The following is an 18,900-nucleotide window of genomic DNA, read 5'->3' as shown; positions in this document are numbered from 1 at the left end:
GGGGCTGAAGAAAACTTATTCTCCCCAAATTATTTTGAGATTGAAAATATTCATGCTGCTGTGTGAAAATTGCATTTCTTAAGTCAAGGTTGTCGTTTAAAGTTCTATCTCAGGCAAATTCATTGCAAATTTATAAATAGACAATGTCATTCAACTAAAAGAAATATGGCTTATACAACTCAGGACGTCCTCACTACACAGGATCTTAAAACAACGGGTAATGTCGAAGTGTAAGAGAGAGCAAAGGCTTAGTTCCATTAACCGTTATGTTTACATGGACCTCCAATAACCAGAATAACAGCCTGATCAGAACAGATGTGTGCAACGTAAACTTCTATAGTTGCTGTTTGTGAATGTATATTTATTTTTCACTTTATCTGGCTATTTCCTCCTGTTTTAGTTAGAAATGTTCAATCTAAACTTCCCACCATGCAATATGACAAATTTCCACTGTTATTATCAGAATGAATAGAAACATGCTATTCTTTTTATGCTGACTTTATCAAATCATGGGATTGCTGAACATCTCTGTGATCAAAAGGCTGCATTGGTCAGACAAGTTTGACAAAACTTGAAGTACTTTTGCCTTGTTGCCTAATTACGTTATACAGTGATGGCCAAAATAATGAGAACACAACAATTGGCCATTGAGACATGAAAAATGAAATATCTACAAAGCCATCCTTATGTGATTATGCTCTATATACCATAGAGTACAGCCATCAAAAGGGTATTTGAATCAGTGGTTCACGCCCAGGGGCCCCAGGACTTAGATTGATCTGAGGCTATGAGGTTGTCAAAATTGTAATTGAGGATGTTAAAGTGAAAAAAAATCTTAATTCAATAAATGGACCAATCAAAAGTCTAAAATATCTTTTTTACCACATTGAAAGAAATAATGCAATGTAGTGATCACACCTCTGTAACCTCTGAACCTCTGTTACCATGGCAATATGAGCAACCTCATTAATGACGAGGACAGATTTATCAGACACTGTTGTCATTTCATCTAGAGATTTTTTCTGCATGTCTTGCGGTGGATGTGACATTATTTTTCCTGACTCTCTGTCTGCAATACGGAATGTGCTCATCTGAGTGTGTACGCCCATGTGTTTGTGTGTCTGTGTCTGTGTCATAGACTGTATAAAACATCTCCTCCGCGATGTCACCTGTCTGTTCCTGAGACCGTGAAATGAAGCCAATCCGTGGACGCAACCACTTTCACTTTGATGCTGGCTGTTAGTTTTTTTTTTTTTTTTTTTGAGCAGCTACAGGGCACCTGGCGGTCCCTTGACCTGAGCAGTGCCTCTGATTGGAAAACAATACAATCCTAAGAACTTCTAAACCGCCAAGTCAGAAAAAAGTTCACTCACCGTTTTAGATGCAAGCCATAATTTGAACCAGGCTGTAAATATGTTTTTAATGCTGCAAAAGTCTGTTTTTATAACTGGGTGTGTGTGACTTCTGATCTTTCTGCAGCCAGCTTCAAGCAGATTCTCAATGAACAATGACTTTTAGCACTTCTGCATAGGCTTCTTTTTTACTGACCAGATGGTGCCCCTTGGTCTGGATACATTGGGGTGAAACTCGGCTGTGGGTGATTGATAGAGGTAGGGGGGCTTTGGGGATTTAAGTCATTTTCCTTATGAAAAGGAACATTGAAAATAATGAACTGTCCCTCTCAAGTCCAGACCTCAACCCCATTCAGCAAATTTGGTCGAGTTGTAAAACAAACAGGACAGACTTATATATTCAAAGGAAATCCTTTGGATTTAGTTGGTTAAGGTACAGGATAACAGTGCTTAAGCTCTTCGGAAAAATACTGTAACCATGCCAGAGACATGCGCTGCTGTAACTGCTGCAAAGGTGGACAAACCAAATATTAAAGAGAGGGAAAAAAAAGACATGTTCACATCAGTCAGGTGTTCGAACAATTTTCGCCACCACTGTATATTACACCAAAATCTGAGTATGGAGACATGATTTGATGTTGTCTTGAGAAACCTTACAGTAGCATTTAATATATGTATCTCAACAGACTAATATCCCAGTTAATCTCCAGTTTTTCCTCTATTTCAACATGTTACACTAGCAGCAGATTTCTACACACGTTTTATTCTGATTACACGCTTAATGCATGTATGCACACATCTCAGGCAGATGACTTTAATTGGCGTCTATGAAAGCAGTAAATGTGATATCTCTAATAAGAATAATTGGGTTCACACATGTGAATGTAGCCGGTGTCGTATATTGAATTGCCCACTCTTAAAAAGGTTACATTAAAAGATTGCAGTTGAGCTGCTGATAGACAAACCGAATGAAAACTGTAAATTAACCAACTTATTGTGTGATTATCCAATCAGAAGTTGAAAACGTGTCTGAATATAATATTTTAAAAAGCCACTGAAGTGTTAAAACTGACTAAGTGGCTACTTCAAAAATATATAAATACAACACAACATGTCTGATTGTGAGGATCATATCTGAAAGACAACATAAGAAGCAGTCTTGGCTGGGATTCTGTTGCTTATTTTTTAACATGATGTGAGTATATATTGCTTTATTCCCTCTCCCGCAGTGGGTTTTACTCAGGGATGTATGCCAGACTGCTGAGAATATCCCTTCACAGACCCTCTGCAACTTATGCATAAATCACGCAGTGTGTCTGTTCTGCTCCCAGTATGTGTCGGCCTGAAGGCACATTATCAGACAAAAACTGGAGACCTGTGAGCAGATAGTGGCTGTGATAGACATGAAGCTGTCGTGCGCAGTGTCAGACAGTCACACCCAAAGACACCCATGCACTGTGACAAATTTTGATGATTCCTACACCTTTATTGTTCCATAATCATCTCTCACCCATGCATGGTTGAAATCTGCTTGTTGGCAATGAAGCTGTTAAGCTGACCCTAATCCAAACAAGTACGTGAATAAACACCAGCAGAATTAATGACGGCAGCGTTCAGTGGGATAAAGAGGCGGAGGGAAAGAGGCAGCACAGAAAGTGTGCTTTTACACACGAGCCACAAAAGTGCCTGCATAGGTTGACATTATACACCTTTAGTTATCGACTGTGATCAAGCTGGAACATAATATCAGTCATAGCTGTTTGAGCATTTTAGCACCATTTCTTTCAGAATAAAGCAATGCATGAGGCAGCTACAGTGAGATATCATCCCCTTTTCGTGTCTTCAAAGCCTCCCCTGACCATTCACTTTGAATAGTTGTAAACAGTGAATGATTTATGAGGATGCAACAGCAGGAAGGGCTATCACTTTCAGTTATTGTACTCTGAGGCCCCTCTGAATAATAGCTCTTGCGGTGCTTAGACCGACAGTTTGCAGGTTCCACTGAAAGGGAGATATTGACCAGCATGGATCAGGCTGTGCGGCTGGCATCGACAGCAGCAGGCGCTTTGTTGGTATTTTGGGTGTCATTACCGCAAAGTCTTTATACTCTCTGAACAAAGGGTACAACAGTGATGGTATTGTGGTTTCTTTCTTCCTTTAGAAAATATTAAATACAAGGACTTTCATCTTAAAGAATAAAATAATTCCTGTCTACCAGCTAATGGAGACCATTTAAATATATTGTGTGTATGATTGAAAGGCTCAAGCCACAGGTGTCAGATTTGGTTGCAACAGAATGTTTTTACTATTCCATTGCTTACAGTTTACACACGCACACATTTTATTTTGTTCACAAACAGCGGATATTTTATTTCCCCAACATTAACATGGTTAAAAAACAGGGTAAAGGTGCAATTTTTGATCTACAAGAAGGCCTCACCATCTCCTTAAAGGTATGGTCTGCAGGATTTTTTTGTAACATTTTAGCAAACACAACAATTAAACTTGGCTCCTCCTCCTTGGCTCAGTGCCAGCAGCAGCACACACCCACTGCCTCTGACTGTGACTATGTGAACATGCTCACTAGCCCAACAACCACCTGTAGCATCGCGTTTCTTCATGAGAGAGACACTAGAGTCCTGGCTAGGCATGTTAGCACAAGCTAATCACCGGTTTTTGACACATACCTGCTCAGTAGAACCAACTTAGGGCGCCCTTTGTCCCGAGCTGCGCTCCAAGTTCCTGAAAGTGAGTGAAAGTCGAGCCAAGCAAGAAAGAGCTTTATCTGTTTTGCGGTTCACTTGAGTGGTGTTTTTCTTGCTCCGTGCTTTATATCTATAGCTTTTTCCACTCATGAATCAACACAATACGTCACTTCCGCACTGGGCGCACTGGGATTGGCTGAAGAGAAACGTCCTGATACAACCAAAACATCAATACACAGAGGAGTGGGTTGAGGCAGACACAGACACAGGCACACATGTATAGAGTCCCAGCAGTGACAATTGAGCAGGATTATTCCTGTAAAAGTTGACTCTACCTTTAAACCAAATCATGTGTCAGTGTTTACTGAGAAAGTACACCATGGCACAATGATCAGCAACGCTCTTTTGCTGCTAAATTTGTGTCTACCTGCTTTAAAGTGTGTTTTAATTGATGAGTGATTAAATCCAAGATAACTACAAAAAAACAGTAAGCTGCACTTTTATTTATATATTTTCAACAGCCATGTCAGAAAAAAATTATGTTGTCAGCAGCAGTTACTTAAAAGTCAAACAATTCAATGAAGCAAATGTCTAAATATACAAACAGGAAAAATAAAGAGGGATTAAAATTCATTTAGAAGCTGCTATGTTCTGAGAAACACACTGCAACTTCTAGAAACATCTTTGTTTGGTCTAATACACAGACATACTGTAAGTTGAGAATGACATTATTTTTTTTTTTGCAGGGAATGAAAATCCCAGAAAGTGAATATTTGTAATTTCTTGTCATCCTTTAATACCACTAATACCACAGTATAGTACATAACAAAGGCTGTCAGTGCCCTCCACAGTTTTAGTGATGTCCAAGCAAATCAAATAGCCTCTTAGAATACCAAGTAGAAAAGTGAACAGTGGTTGTTCTTGGTGTTGCTGACAAACAAATTTGAATTTGTCTAATGTTTCGCATATCTTGAATTATATATTACAAAAGGGAATACCAAATGGTTACAGTTAAATTGCAGTTTTCTCCGGTGAAATTCAGAGTTTGTAGTTCATTGTTAAATCGTCCACTGAAAAGCTGAGTCCAGCATTATTCATTCAAAAGATTTTATTCCCGGCCCCATTCTGCTGTTGTCCATGTCTGATGCTGTTAAATCCACACAAAAGAGGTGTCACTGATGTGAGTGCTACCTGACATGAGAGCTCTCATGCTATTATGGTTCATTGGGCTTGTTGAAATGGAATTAGATTGGATTCGAGACAGACGTGGGGTAGGTTGGATTTCGCTGCTCTTGTAGCAATTTGATGTCCTGCATGGAGGATTCAGATGGGCCAAACAAAAATTTGACAGCAGCCGTTCCCTGAAGCAAATCATGTTAAAGTGAGAACAGGCTGTCAGGTTGGTGTCACCTCCCTCCATATCTCCCTCATTCAAACTCTGTCTCTCCCCCGGTTGACAGGGCCGCCTCTTTGTTGATGTCACCAACAAAGAATACATCAGAGTCACAGGCCAGCTGACTGCTGGAAAGTTGGGTTTAAATGATTGATTTAATTAATACTTATTTAACACCTCCGCACCCTTCATTCACACCACTCCAGAGGAGCTGCAACCTCCTGAAAGTCTGGAAAGTTGCACAGCCAAAAGCTATGAATTGAAAATGAAGCAGCTTTTTGTGCAACAGTCAGACATGCCAAAGATGTTTAACCAATGCATTAATGAAGTGAATGACATCCAGCAAATGTCATTATTAGCCACTTATGACTATGGCACGAAGCTGCAGTCAGTAGTGATATGTCACATCCAATAGTATTTGTGTTGACACATGCACAGAAGGTTGTCAATGATTAACATCCATCAGCTGTTCCCTCTCTTTGAAAAACTTTGGCTCGCTGTCTAAACACTAAAAGCCAATCAATCCCAAACATTTTTGTCAGTTTCAAAAATAACTCACATTTGTTTGCACCCATCCATGAGCAGCTTCTTGAGGCAACATAATTAATCAAAGTTTACACTTGCAAAGTGTTCAATAATTCCTGATTCAACATAATGTAATTACTCATTCAGACTGCAGTGGGTATGAGTCTTCTGTCATCAGGTCTCAAGGTTAAAGCAGAACTCCAGTTCACTGACTCGAGTCTGTGAAGGATGTGTCATGCATTGTAAGCCCAATTTTTTATTGGCGTGGCTTCTTCAAAACATTTTCTACATTACAGGATTATATACAAAGACCAGTATGGATCATTTTTCTCCTAAGACCTGGTTCCCTAGTCTCATAAGTATTTCCTGAAAATGTTTGGAATGGACACACAATATGCTTGAATGATAAAAGTTTTGTATGATTTTGGTTACTAATACACAATATTTACCCCTTTTCTTCTTCAGGGTTTTCTTTCCAAATGGTTATTAACTTCTCTTGTTTTCATCCAACCCATTGAGAATGTAATTATTCTCCATAGGGTTTTACAGGACATTTTGTGGGACACAGGGGGAAAAGAACCAGCTGAATCCACATTCTGGACTGGCAAACACCCAAAAGTTTAGAAATAGTCCCATGCCCTTGCTGTAAAGTTTATATTTTTGTTTGTACCTTGTGCACTTGTGCCGTTTTTGTAAATTCTTCTCCTTTGCAGCTATCTTTTTTGTCTTGCTTCAGGACTATCCTTCTTGTTCTTTCTTTTTGCACTGCTCCATCAAAAGACTCGTTTCAGCCTCTCTTTGCAAAAAAAATTAACACAAAACAGAAGAGGGTCAATCAAATCCCTCTTATCAAAGAGGGTACTTTCACTGGAAATGTGCCAGGCAGGAAGTGTGAGATATTCATCTTCCGTTGCCTTTATATTGGCCAACAAAGGAAGTGCATTAGCACCAATAAGAGATGTTAGACGAAGTGTGCTCCAGCATGATTTAATTTAGTGACAGCATATTCTCAAAACCACCGCCCTTCACTCTCCTAAAGATTACACACATCCATACAGCAGACACAGATGGAGCATGTATGCTTGTATGGGATTAAAGCTCATCCTGTTAGCAAAACAAGATCTCAAGCATTTATTTCTTTGAATTATGATGATTATGGCTGACAGATAATGAAAACTCATGTTTCAGTGTCTCATAAAATTCGAGTTCGTGGAAAAAAAGTATGACATTGTAAGTCAATGTTGTCAAACTCTAATCAGCTTCTGAAGTGGAAACACCTGCAAAGGTTTCCCGAGCCTTTGATGATCTCAGGGGCTGTTTTCCAAACTGCCTACTACACTGGCAGTCCCTACTGTTTTGATTGAAATTCAGTATGAAGTATGTAGTTCGCAAAAAGTTAGAATATCTGCAGCATGCCAAAAATCCCTGGGTGTCGTTCTGATCTAGGAAAATTTCTCAGTGTGCAACGGACCAGTCTACCTGCCACACTGTTTCCCATAATGCACGGTACCAACACCGTTTGTCAATGCAAGTACCAGGTTTTGGTGAATTACTGCCATCTACTGGACTGAGTCGGCATTATAACTACAATACAACAACACTAACATTATATGGTCCGTGAGATAGAAATGAAGTGATGAGAATGAAACACGGGTAAATCTTGTTACTTATAGTTGTAAAAGTGGTGTTTACTTCTACAAATTCATTAAAGCCCACATAAACCAATAATAAACTATTTTAAACCATACAAGGATTATATAGAAGCGGGGTTGTTTTTCTCAAAAAGCAGGTGCAAACCGGCACAGCGTTTCGTACAAATGTCATTGTGCATATCAACATATTTGGACTGTCAGAAATAAAATTAGTGAAAACATATCGTCTATGTACAATGCCATTTTTAATTTTTTTTTTTCAACTGGGGCTTTGTGTTTTAGCCGGCTGCACTGGTCTTCACCTGTGCGTAATGAACATTCATTTCCTGAGCTCTCCAGAAAAAGCAGAAGATGGACCTTCCTCTTCATTGGGCTCAGTTGAAGGACCACTGCCACTGAATGACCTCCAGGCTGTTTCTTGGGCATTGATGGTCATTGTCAGTCCACCCACAGCACTGACCAGCTACTTTATGTGTGCAACGTTGGTCGGAGGACACGGCCACATTGGACACAGCTCTCACCTCTAGTGCAATATCCTGTAACCCATGTATCTAAGTTCTCCAACTCTGTGGCTTCGAACTTCATGTTTCCTTCATGGCCAATCTACTCTCCCAAACTCTCCATGGTAACAGCCGGTAGCACACGCTGAGTGCTCATTTAAATAGGGCAGTTTGCATGTGTTATCAATGGCGTGCGCAATAGATCACCAACAACACGCCCACTTATAACAAATACAATTTTTTAGTTTGTACTTTGTACACACAATTTAGTGGTTGTCATTTTGGATCTTCGTGGATCAGCCCCTTAGTGCATATAAGAGAACATGCTTTTCAGAAGAACAACTTTTCGGGTATTAAACGCCTTTCTTTATGCTCTCATTTAATATTCTATTTTAATTGGGTGTCGGAGGGTTTTAACTGAGCCATGGTCATCAATATTAAAAGAATAAGAAAAAGAAAAAAATGCTTGAAATGCTTGAACTTCTACTAATTTATTGAGATGCACTCATTCACTCAATTCCAGTTCCTAAAAAGTTTGAAGTGACATTGGTAAGAGCAGTTTTTTTTGGTTGCAAATCATTTAAACTCTTTATTTGGTTAGAGAAAGTGCAAAAGCAACATATCAAATGATACTCCTGGAAAAAAAGTAGTTTTACAAAGGTGATTATAGCAACAAATAAAAGTAAAAGAAAAAAAATACCTCAGAGCTAACTAGGTTGATTTGCAATAATGGATATGTTAGCTCATTGGGTATATGGAAAGAATATTCAGGATCGTTTCTTCTCAGAAGTTAAAATTGGAAGAGATTTACAACGGTGCTGAAAATTCTTTCAAATATAGTTTTATATATAAAATTGTGGGATTTATCTATCTTTTTGGGGGCTGCACGGTGGTGCAACGGTTAGCGCTGCAGCCTCACAGCAAGAAGGTCACCGGTTCAAATCCCCACCTCGGCCGGTGGGTCTTTCTGTGTGGAGTTTGCATGTTCTCCCCGTGCATGCGTGGGTTCTCTCCGGGTACTCCGGCTTCCTCCCACAGTCCAAAAACATGCTTACCAGGTTAATTGGTCACACCAAAATTGTCCCTAGGTGTGAGTGTGTGCGTGCATGGTTGTCTGTCTATATGTCAGCCCTGCGATTGACTGGCGACCAGTCCAGGGTGTACCCCGCCTCTCGCCCAATGATTGCTGGGATAGGCTCCAGCCACCCGCGACCCTAAACAGGATAAGCGGTATAGAAAATGGATGGATGGATTATCTATCTTTTTATTTATTATTTATTAAGTATACACCTACTTACCTACTTTGTGAAGACTCATAACACATTCCTCATTAAGTCACTTCTTTGCCTGGACATGTTTCATGTATTAGATTTTTCCCAGTGTCTAAACAACCTTGTCTGTCTACGTAATGCATTGAAACATCTCCCTCTTTTCATTACCTGAAGGCCATGTTGGTCATTTTGTACCATCCCAATAATGTTTGCAGCACTTCTGTGACGACTCCCAAGCAAACATTCAGTTCACCAGAACTGCCTCACAGAACCAGTTCCATCGGACTCGTGTTCCCTCGTGACGTCACATCAATCCAACCCCTACATGTTGGACTCAGTAACTCTCTTCTCTTCTCTACCCACAGCTCTTACCGCCTGGATAAAATCAACAGTGACATGCGTAACTACATCACCAATTTTGCTGCAGACTTAAGGTGAATACAGGCTCTCCCCTCCCCGTACCTCTCTGTTGCTGCCATGTTGCAGTGGTCAGGTGTTCTGAGCCAGCTGGCACGCTGCCCTGCTGACATACCCAATATGGACGCCTCATAGAGCAAACACTTAAGGCTAGTCAATGAGGGTCACCCAGGGCGATCTGCTCTTGCTGGCAAAGCTGAGGGCACTGATAAACATAATATAGATATGATTTGATTGCCTGCTGTACAGTACACCAGCGTAATATCGAATTGCTTTCTGGTATCAAAAAGTTACACAGAATGTTTTCACAGATTAATCACGCTGAGAGATAGTACACACTTTCATTTCCAGCCTATTTATCCAACCACTTCATTCAGACTTAAGTTCCGGATGTTTCTGTCATAGGATGTCTTTGGATGTTTTGAAGGTTAATATTACTGTGCAAATACACGCAGCCTTGCTACAGAATGACAAGATGGATCGGGGGACTTTTAATCGCACTGGCATTTTCCTCACTGCCAAACATCAGCGTTTATCTCTATAAAAAGCCCAGAAACTGCTTACTCATCCCTGCCTGTCATTAGAAATAGATCTGGCAGAGAGAACCTCACTTTGGAATCCCTAATGTGACTCACATAGTTTTCTATACTTTCCTGAAAGCATCTTCCATGTTTTTCTATAGTCTTCTCTCCAGCAGATTTCAGCCCAGGCTCTCTCGTGCCCTGCTGGGTGAGCACATTTAATTGACCTGGCTGACTCTGGGATGCTCTCTGAAGTGCCTGCTCACTAACTAGCTCCTGATTTGCATTTCCCTCATCTCCAAGAATTGATTGGATGTTTCAGCAATACAGAAATCGATCTGCCTTTTAAGGACACTGGTGAACACATCAATGGGAGATGCAATGTCAAAACCACTCTCCCTTTCAAGTTCAGGTCGAGCAGAGGAGGCCTACCACCTCTAACAACACTCGATTGTGTTTGTGACCGTGTTACACCTGCAGGAATTAGCCAAACTGTTGTTCATTCGTAAAGTTTTATGAAATTTATTTGCTTAAGTTGTCATCACTATGGCTGCACTCTCATCCCCTGCATGCTTTCCCTTTTCTCTCTCTGTTCAGTCAGAGCTACCACTTGCAAGCCGCCAGGGACATGCATCCAAGCATTGCCCTGGATCCCTCTACCAACTACAACTCCCCCAAGTTTCGCTCCAGGAACCAGAGCTATATGCGGGCCGTCAGCACCCTTAGTCAGGCTAGCTGTGTTAGCCAAGTGAGCCAGGTGAGTGTGCAGCATTTCAACAAGAACCCCTGAGGACATCTAAGGGTATCTACAGCAACACTGAATATATTACACAGAGTTCCTCGTTTACAATTCCTCGTTAAACATGCATGACTCTCCTGATCATAGTTTCCCCCCACATCAGGTCCTAATTAACACCCTGTTTTAGATTTAACAACAGTTTTTACCCATGGTTCATATGACAGCTAACAGCACATTGTTTACCTTTGTAAATGAAAAGACTCCAAAAGAGGATTCTAAGATATTCATCTCCCTCTTAAATGAGAGGTATATTGATCTGTTGAGAGCCTTAAAGGCTCAACTAAAACCCCACTAATTCCAAATCCCAATAGAACAAGATGTTTATCTTTGATTTGTGATTTATCCAAATGAGAGTGCAGCGATAACGATCAAAATGTTTCTGCAAAGTAAACAATTATTTGTAGCAAGATAGTCTTCATACATTGCTCAATGTATCATATAGGTCTTTCTCAGGACACAAGCGTTTTTTTCTCAGTTTTAATCATCCACATTCTACAGAAAATTCACAGTTCCATCATGATTAAGAGCATTTAATGTCACTTGGTTGTTAAATTGTGAATCTCAAGAGCTACTGCAACAAAATCAAGCTTAGATTATCAACCTTTACACACTAATTACCAAGCATCATTCAAAATGTACAAAAACCTTTCTCGTTCTGTTTTTGTCTCTTGCTGAATCAAACAGTTATCCACTGATCTTAACTGCAAGTCTTGATTTTACTTAATCTGAAACTGACACAGAAAAGAATCAGTTATTTATTTATTTTTTTAATCCAGTTAATTCTTCCAGATAAACAAAAATTAAATCCTCACTTGTGCATGGAGAGTGCTTGCTGATGGCTTTCATGTTTTGCAGGTGAGTGAAACAGAAATAAACGGCCAGTTTGAATCAGTATGCGAGTCAGTGTTTAGTGAGGTGGAGTCCCAGGCCATGGAGGCGTTGGACCTGCCCGGCTGCTTCCGAACCCGTAGTCACAGCTACCTGCGAGCCATCCAGGCTGGCTACTCCCAAGACGATGACTGTATCCCTCCAATGGCCTCAACCGTCACATCAACCATAAGATCTACCACAGGTAAGGCCATGTTGACTTTATTTTTGTGCATCATATACAATGTGTACAATGTGGGTGTTAGTAACTTTTTTGTATTCAAAAAAAAAAAAAAGCCCAAGCTTACATTTGGTATTGACATGTGCTCATGAATGGATAGAAACAAGTTAGTGCAAACTGGCTGTGCTGCCAAGCAGCTTCATATTTTTGCATGGATCACTTGTGTATGTTTCCATTGTTTTTGATGGACCTATGATTACCGTAGCTAGCTCTTGTGAGCTGTGCTAGGTCATCCTGCTGTATTTCAGATACAGTGCTTCATCTGCTCATCCACTGGATGCAACAGAGAGTAAAGCTATGAACCCTATTGAAAATCACAAACGGAAATAAAATCAGGTCGGACTAAAGACGAGATCACTTTTCCTCAACACTTTGGAAACCTGAAGTGCTTTCTCACGTTATTTGGTGCCACTTCTGAATGCACTCACTACTGTATTATAACCTGGGACAAATGGTGAAACTAACATGTAGACAGTGCACTTTGTAATCCAAATTCATGCAGTAGTGTATATTCTGAAATTCCTTTGCTCACATTGTTCACTTCACAGAGGTTACTTTGTTTCATTGCAGAGTTTATAATCAACAAGATTATATTACAGAGCAGTACACTTTGTGTCTTGACCTGGATAATGGATAATAGAAAGCTGACAATGAATATACCAGCCATTGAAATGTCTTTAGGCATATTAATCACACATGCATACTTGGTCCATTAGATCTAAATCTATTCAGCTGGCACATGCATTTTTTATGATACAGACTCTTGATTATAAATTGTTAGCTGCTGGTGGTCTCAACACTTCCCATGATTGCTGGATTCAAAGAGGAAATCATATGTCCTTGTACAGATGAAGAATGTGGGAAGAAAAGAAGAAAAAGTGCCTGGACAAGAAGTCTAAGAGGACCGCTGCTCTTCCCACTGTAGATTCATGAACAAACAACATGAGTTCCACAGAAACAGGGAGGGTTAGAGGTGTGGCCATCTGGAGATGTGCTTATGAATTTCAATTAATCTTACCTTTCAAATGTTTGCTTACACTGCTTTCTCAGTCAACAAAAAAATCTTTTCATTTTCTTGTACAGAGTTTGGTATGTGATGTTTTGACATGGGGCAATTGGTGCTTAACATATTTCAATCAACTGGACCTCAAATTTTCAATAGGGTTCATACTATACTTCCTGATTGATGGTAAATGGTTTGAAAGCTTTGCTCATCTTTGCCTCTTTTAATTGCACAAAGTACACATTTCTTTATCTTGACTGGTAGTAAAAGAGCATGCAAGGATTGTCCCTACAACTCATTTATTGTAAATAGTGTCCTTTCTCTGTGATATGTTCTGGGAGATAGGAGTTTCAGCTTTGTGCATTGAAAAGATGTAAAGTCTGCATGCAACAAATTAAGGTTGAGAAGGCAGTGTAAATCATTAATGGAAATGAGTCAAAATGGGAAGACTTCCCCAGTGTTCCAATGGTTTCCAAACCCTGTCATGTAGTAATGTTACAGATTTTTGGAAATCTGGACTAAACACTGAAAATACCAATCTATCCAAATGTAAATAGTTGTAACTGTGGCAATTATTGTAGGTGTAGAACTTTGTCACTTGATGTCTTCAATATCTTATTTTGACTCATGGTATTCAGTGCATGATTTGATGTTACTGCTTTGTGGCAATAAAAAGCACATTTCTCCAGCTGCTCACACCTGTGGCCGAATTACAGATACATATCTACATTTGTCTTACAGACAGAAATTATGTGCAGGAAGACTCTTGTTTACCCAACCGGGCCAGTAGACATAAGGAATTGGCAGACACAATCCCTTTGGCTCATGATGATCTTGGCTGTCCCATCAGAAGAGACAGGCTTTACCAACAAGATAACATGGGAGCCAAGGCTAAACCTCTGTCTGGACCACCAGTTTCTCCAAGCCTCTTCAGATCCCCCAGATCTAGTGCCCCTGAACGGCCATCACCAAAGGCCATCCAGGCCAGTATCAAAGAGTCAGCTACCTTGGCAGCAGCTATCAGCATGCAGTGGAAGGAAGAAGTCTCAGCCATGCGTCGAGAGTTAGCTGAACTGAGGAGGGACCTCTGTAAGGAGCTCCGTGCTTTCAACAGTAATTTTAACACTTTCACGCAGCATTACAACACATGGTCTCCTCAAGGGGGCAGTGTGGCTGCCGGGGCTGATGTTGGTTTTGGAGCAGGAGCTCGGGCAGGAGCAGGAACAGGGACAGGACCAAGAGCAGGGGCAGGGATAGGAGGACTTGGAACCTCTGGACTTGGAAGCACTGGGGGAAGCACAGGGGGTGCTAGAGAGAAGAAACCCCAGGTATCAACAGTGTCAGTGGGGACCCAGGCAAGAAGCAAAGTCCTGGTTCGACAAAGCACCGCTGATGCAGCTGTCAACTGTCCAGAGGAAAAGGAGGACAAGAAAGGTGCCCGCCATAAACTGCCAAAACAGCTCTCTATGGACCCCAGCATTCTTGCCTGTCCACAGTCAATGTATGTGGAGAGTGCCATACCACTTTCTCTGGATCCAATACTTCCAAACTCTGTCAAAGCAGGCCAGGCAGAGACTATGGATTTAACTCCTTCAACCTCAAGGGCTAACCCAAAGCCTGAGTCTGAGGTACCAGATCACCAAATCATGTGCTCACCTGACAGAGTCATGACTGAGCCAGTTAAAACTCACAGCCTAGCGTCTGTTTCTTCAGAGACAGCCCATGAGAGCCCTAAGAATTCAAAGACAGTGAAAGAAGAACTTCAAACAACTCCTCAGCTTTCAGATACCAAACAATCTCACCCCGATGAAATGAAACCCACAGACTCAAAGCAAGTTGAAAAAGATAAAATACAGCTTCCTTATCCAGTTCCTGTCGTTACAGTGTCTCCACCAGATGATAATGACTTTGACATTGTATCAGATCCAGAGTCTCCAGATCCTGTCAGCGTAGACAAGCCAGACCCATTGTCTCAAAGCAGCTCCCCTGAGCCATGTTTAGAATCCGACCAAGAGCTTGTAGACCCAGAAGATTCAGAGCAACTATCAGACATTGAGTCATCGTTTCACCCCATTAATCGAGCCCCTCTCTCAGTTTTTGATGCACCTGTAGATTGTTCTGATGCTGATACACCAGCTGCTCTAGAAACAACCACTGGCTGTCCATCTATTGTAATATCAGAGTACCTCGACACAAGCTGTCCTACAAGTCCAACAAGTCCAACTGACAGTGATACAAATCCAGATCCTATTATCACCTTTCCAGATTATCCTACCGACCCTTCCCCTGAGCAAACAACATCAACCTCAACCTTTACTTCCAGTGCAGTAGAAACCTCACCCAGTCCTGAACCAGAATCACAAGACCCAGAGTGGCCCCCACTCCCTGAGCCACTGGACACTACTCCTATATATCACGCTGATCTGGTACACTTTGATTTAGTCATGCTGACTTCCTTAGATCAAGATGATCTTGACTCAGTGTTCATGGACCCTGAACCAGAGCCATTTGATCTGAGTGTTGACTCCCCATCAAACACAGAGGATTTAGATCCACCCATCTATCAGTTAGATTGCTCAAGTACACTCCCTCCCACCGTCGACCCTGCAACACACTCCCCTATGAGTCTCTCACAGTCGACAGAGTCTGTTTGTCTGGATCCAGCGATGGAGTATCGTTTAGCTCACATGCCTCAGGAAGTGGCTTCAGATTTACATGAAGACCATTTGCCACTGGTCACTGTCACAATATCCCCTCCCAGTTCAGTTTCTCCTGATACATCTTTCGAAATGGACTTTCCACCAACAAGTCAAGCCACAGATACAGATCAATCACCCCCAGGGTTGGAAGACATGCCATCAGTGGATCTGCCACAAAGGCAATCAGATGACCAACTTGTAGAAACACCAGAGTGTACGGCTGTATCCCAGCAGTGTGGGGAGCTTGTGAAAGAGGAGATCACAAGCAGCACAGAGAGATCCTCAAGTGATCAGGCTTTTCTGTGGCACAGATGGCAGAAGAAGGCCCAGAGAGAAGAACCAATGCACAGGAGTGCCAGTGTGGAACTGTGGAGTGGGAGATACGAGTATAACAGTGCAGAAATCACATACGTGTCTCTCACACTGTGACCTAATACCTCATTCTCAGCAGACAAAATGTAGCTCAGAGTAAATTTATAGTTCATGGTCTGTAGCTGCCCATGCACTGTAGAAAAAAAAACACAGACTTAAATGCCATGCGATCATTGCATTCAAAGCAAGGACTTCCTCATACACAAACCTGCTGACAGAGTCCAAGAAAAAAGACTGCCCTGGTAGCAGCAAAAAAACTGTTCTCAAGGATTTAATCATACTACAAAGACGGGCTAAACCCCAGAGGGGTGACACATTTATCCAACAGAACACTTGCCAAAATCAGTGTGAGCATTTCTGATGCTGTTGCGACCACTGATGTGAAATATCTTCCAGGACAGAAGTGATGATTTTGATTTATCTTTTTTGTCCAATGAAGTCAGTAATGAATGTTCATGTCTAGTCATGATGTGCTACATCTAAAACTTTGTACACATCCATTTTAAAGGACTCTTTTAGAGCTCTGTAACAGACTATGAAATGGATGGCCTTATGTTTACCAGGTCAAGACAATCTTTGCAGAACTAATGGAATTAATCCCGTCTGACTTTTTTGAGCTCTTTTTCTTGTCACCCTGGTGTGGAGTGATGTTATCCCCGGCAGTTATCATATAACTATAAGGACATACTGTTTACTATGTGAGCTAATGAATGGACTCTTTTGTCGTGAAACGTGCAAAATCTAGAATTCAGCAGGATTACTGTACTGTTGATTTATTGTGGAGAAAAAAAAACTTAAGCTCAAGTCAAATTGAAAGTAGGACAGTAATGCAATGTAGCCTCTATATTTACACAACCTTGTTTTATTTACATCCAAATACACATTGCAACCACACATACAGCACATTAACACACATTTTTACTCTACAATGGGTAATAAAATGGATTTATTTCAAATATATATCAAATCAAATTGACCATAATATGAACAGGTCTTCTTGAAAGGTATTATGGTATTTTTTTACCATAAGATATCATCTTCATGCTCAGGAATTAAAGACTGGGAATGTATCATAACTGGGGGAGACGTGTAATGTAACACTGATTGCTTTTCTTCTTAAAGGAGGTGTATATCATGTGGCTATTTTTAATATATGTGACTGAATGATGATACTAATGTTGTAATGTTGCATGACAAGTGGCCAAAATATTTTGTTCACTTCATAGGCGGTGCCTCATTGTAATTATTCAGTTTTATTCATTGGTTTGTTTTGATATACAGTGCAACGGATGAAGCCTTCTTACCCATGAAAATGCAGAATTCTGTTACCAGCAATGAATAGTTACAAAGCCAGGCAAATCACAAGATACATCTGTGCCATCCGTCCAATTAATGGGCTTTATATGGAGTTGCCCACTGAAGTCTGTGCTCTAATAAAGTGTGCTGGAACAAAAAGAATATCTCAGCTGAACATCAATGAGCTGCAAGAAAAAGGATTTTCTCCTGTGTTGTTTTAAATGGGGAATTGTGCAGAGCACTTAATGAAAGTTTACTAAATGGGCTGAATTTGAAAGGATTTCAAAGGGATGGAAAGTTAATTAACTGGTATTGTATTCATTTCTTTCAGTTTCACGGAATAGAGTGCCCCCACCCTTTTCTGTCCAAGGCCACTCTTGTTTTTAATTTTTCATTTGCAAAATTATTATCTAAAAGAGGCACTTAAATTAACCCCTGTCACACTGATGTTATTTTTATTCACAAGAAATAATCAGAAAAAAAATGCATCAGGATTACTTGTGCAATGAAAGATACCTGCATATAACAGCTTTTTTACTTGTTTACTTTGGGACTAAAATGTTGTAATGAGAGTTAGGATGATATCTGCTTAACTGAAGGGTTTTTGTTTCCAGAGCAAAGACAAGTTACTGGGCTGACCTTGTATTTATCAAAATTAATTTATGTTTTAAAGACAATAAGGTTGAAGCATAGCAAAACATAAAACTGAAGAGTCAGACATCTTTCCTCTTGACTATCTTTGCTGAGTTATGGTAAAACAAGGAATGGGAAGGGGCAGGTTAACAAAACATTGCAATGTGGTGGCAGCCAGTGTGGCACTATCTGACTCTACATCTAGACTCAATTCACTCTCAACTGACCAGAAAGAGTTGACCTGCAAAATTTGTTAAGGGGACCTTGCTTTTCTGGAAGGCATTCCTGTAAGGTACAAGTGATTGAAAAATTGACATAAGACATCAATTCTCTCCAGACCAGCTGTTACATTCAGCCTGACACTTTAAAGTTAGGACCACGCCGTGTGAGTTCTGAATCTTTCCTCTTTAACACATCATGTTTTTCTCCTCATATTGTCTTTCTTATCGTCCACCTCTACTGATGCTGAGCAGTGAAATAAACTCTTCCTTATGCCTCAAAGCAAAAAAAAAAAACCTCATACTTTTACACTATTCATGCTAAAACCAAGACTAAAAAACAGCAGGTTAAAGCTAAAGAGAAATAAGGCTAGATTTGAAAAGTGATTGCAGATCATGCACAGACAGTTATTGTGAAAATGACTAATTGGTTGAT

At 40.5% G+C, this 18,900-nt stretch overlaps 1 protein-coding gene across 8 annotated transcripts in view; it reads left to right on the top strand.

The window, feature by feature from the left end:
* Positions 1–18,900, top strand: part of dlgap2a (discs, large (Drosophila) homolog-associated protein 2a) — a 251,386-nt gene that overhangs the window by 193,587 nt on the left and 38,899 nt on the right. For 5 of the 8 annotated variants that reach the window (XM_074691343.1, XM_074691349.1, XM_074691344.1 and 2 more), the window contains 4 exons: positions 9,764–9,832; positions 10,934–11,093; positions 11,991–12,207; positions 13,988–18,053. In XM_074691343.1, the coding sequence (XP_074547444.1) occupies positions 9,764–9,832; positions 10,934–11,093; positions 11,991–12,207; positions 13,988–16,374 (2,833 nt within the window). In that variant the 3' untranslated portion in view covers positions 16,375–18,053. Of the gene's footprint in view, positions 1–9,763; positions 9,833–10,933; positions 11,094–11,990; positions 12,208–13,987; positions 18,054–18,900 lie in introns of those variants that run through there. The other 3 variants (XM_074691348.1, XM_074691347.1, XM_074691350.1) reach the window with 2 other exon arrangements.

Source organism: Halichoeres trimaculatus, unplaced genomic scaffold (genome assembly GCF_033239565.1).
Source record: "Halichoeres trimaculatus isolate MK-OKI-2021-1 unplaced genomic scaffold, fHalTri1.1 fHalTri1_scaffold_17, whole genome shotgun sequence".
In the NCBI taxonomy this organism is placed as follows: Eukaryota; Metazoa; Chordata; class Actinopteri; order Labriformes; family Labridae; genus Halichoeres; species Halichoeres trimaculatus.
This window is presented reverse-complemented; position numbering and strand designations above follow the sequence as displayed.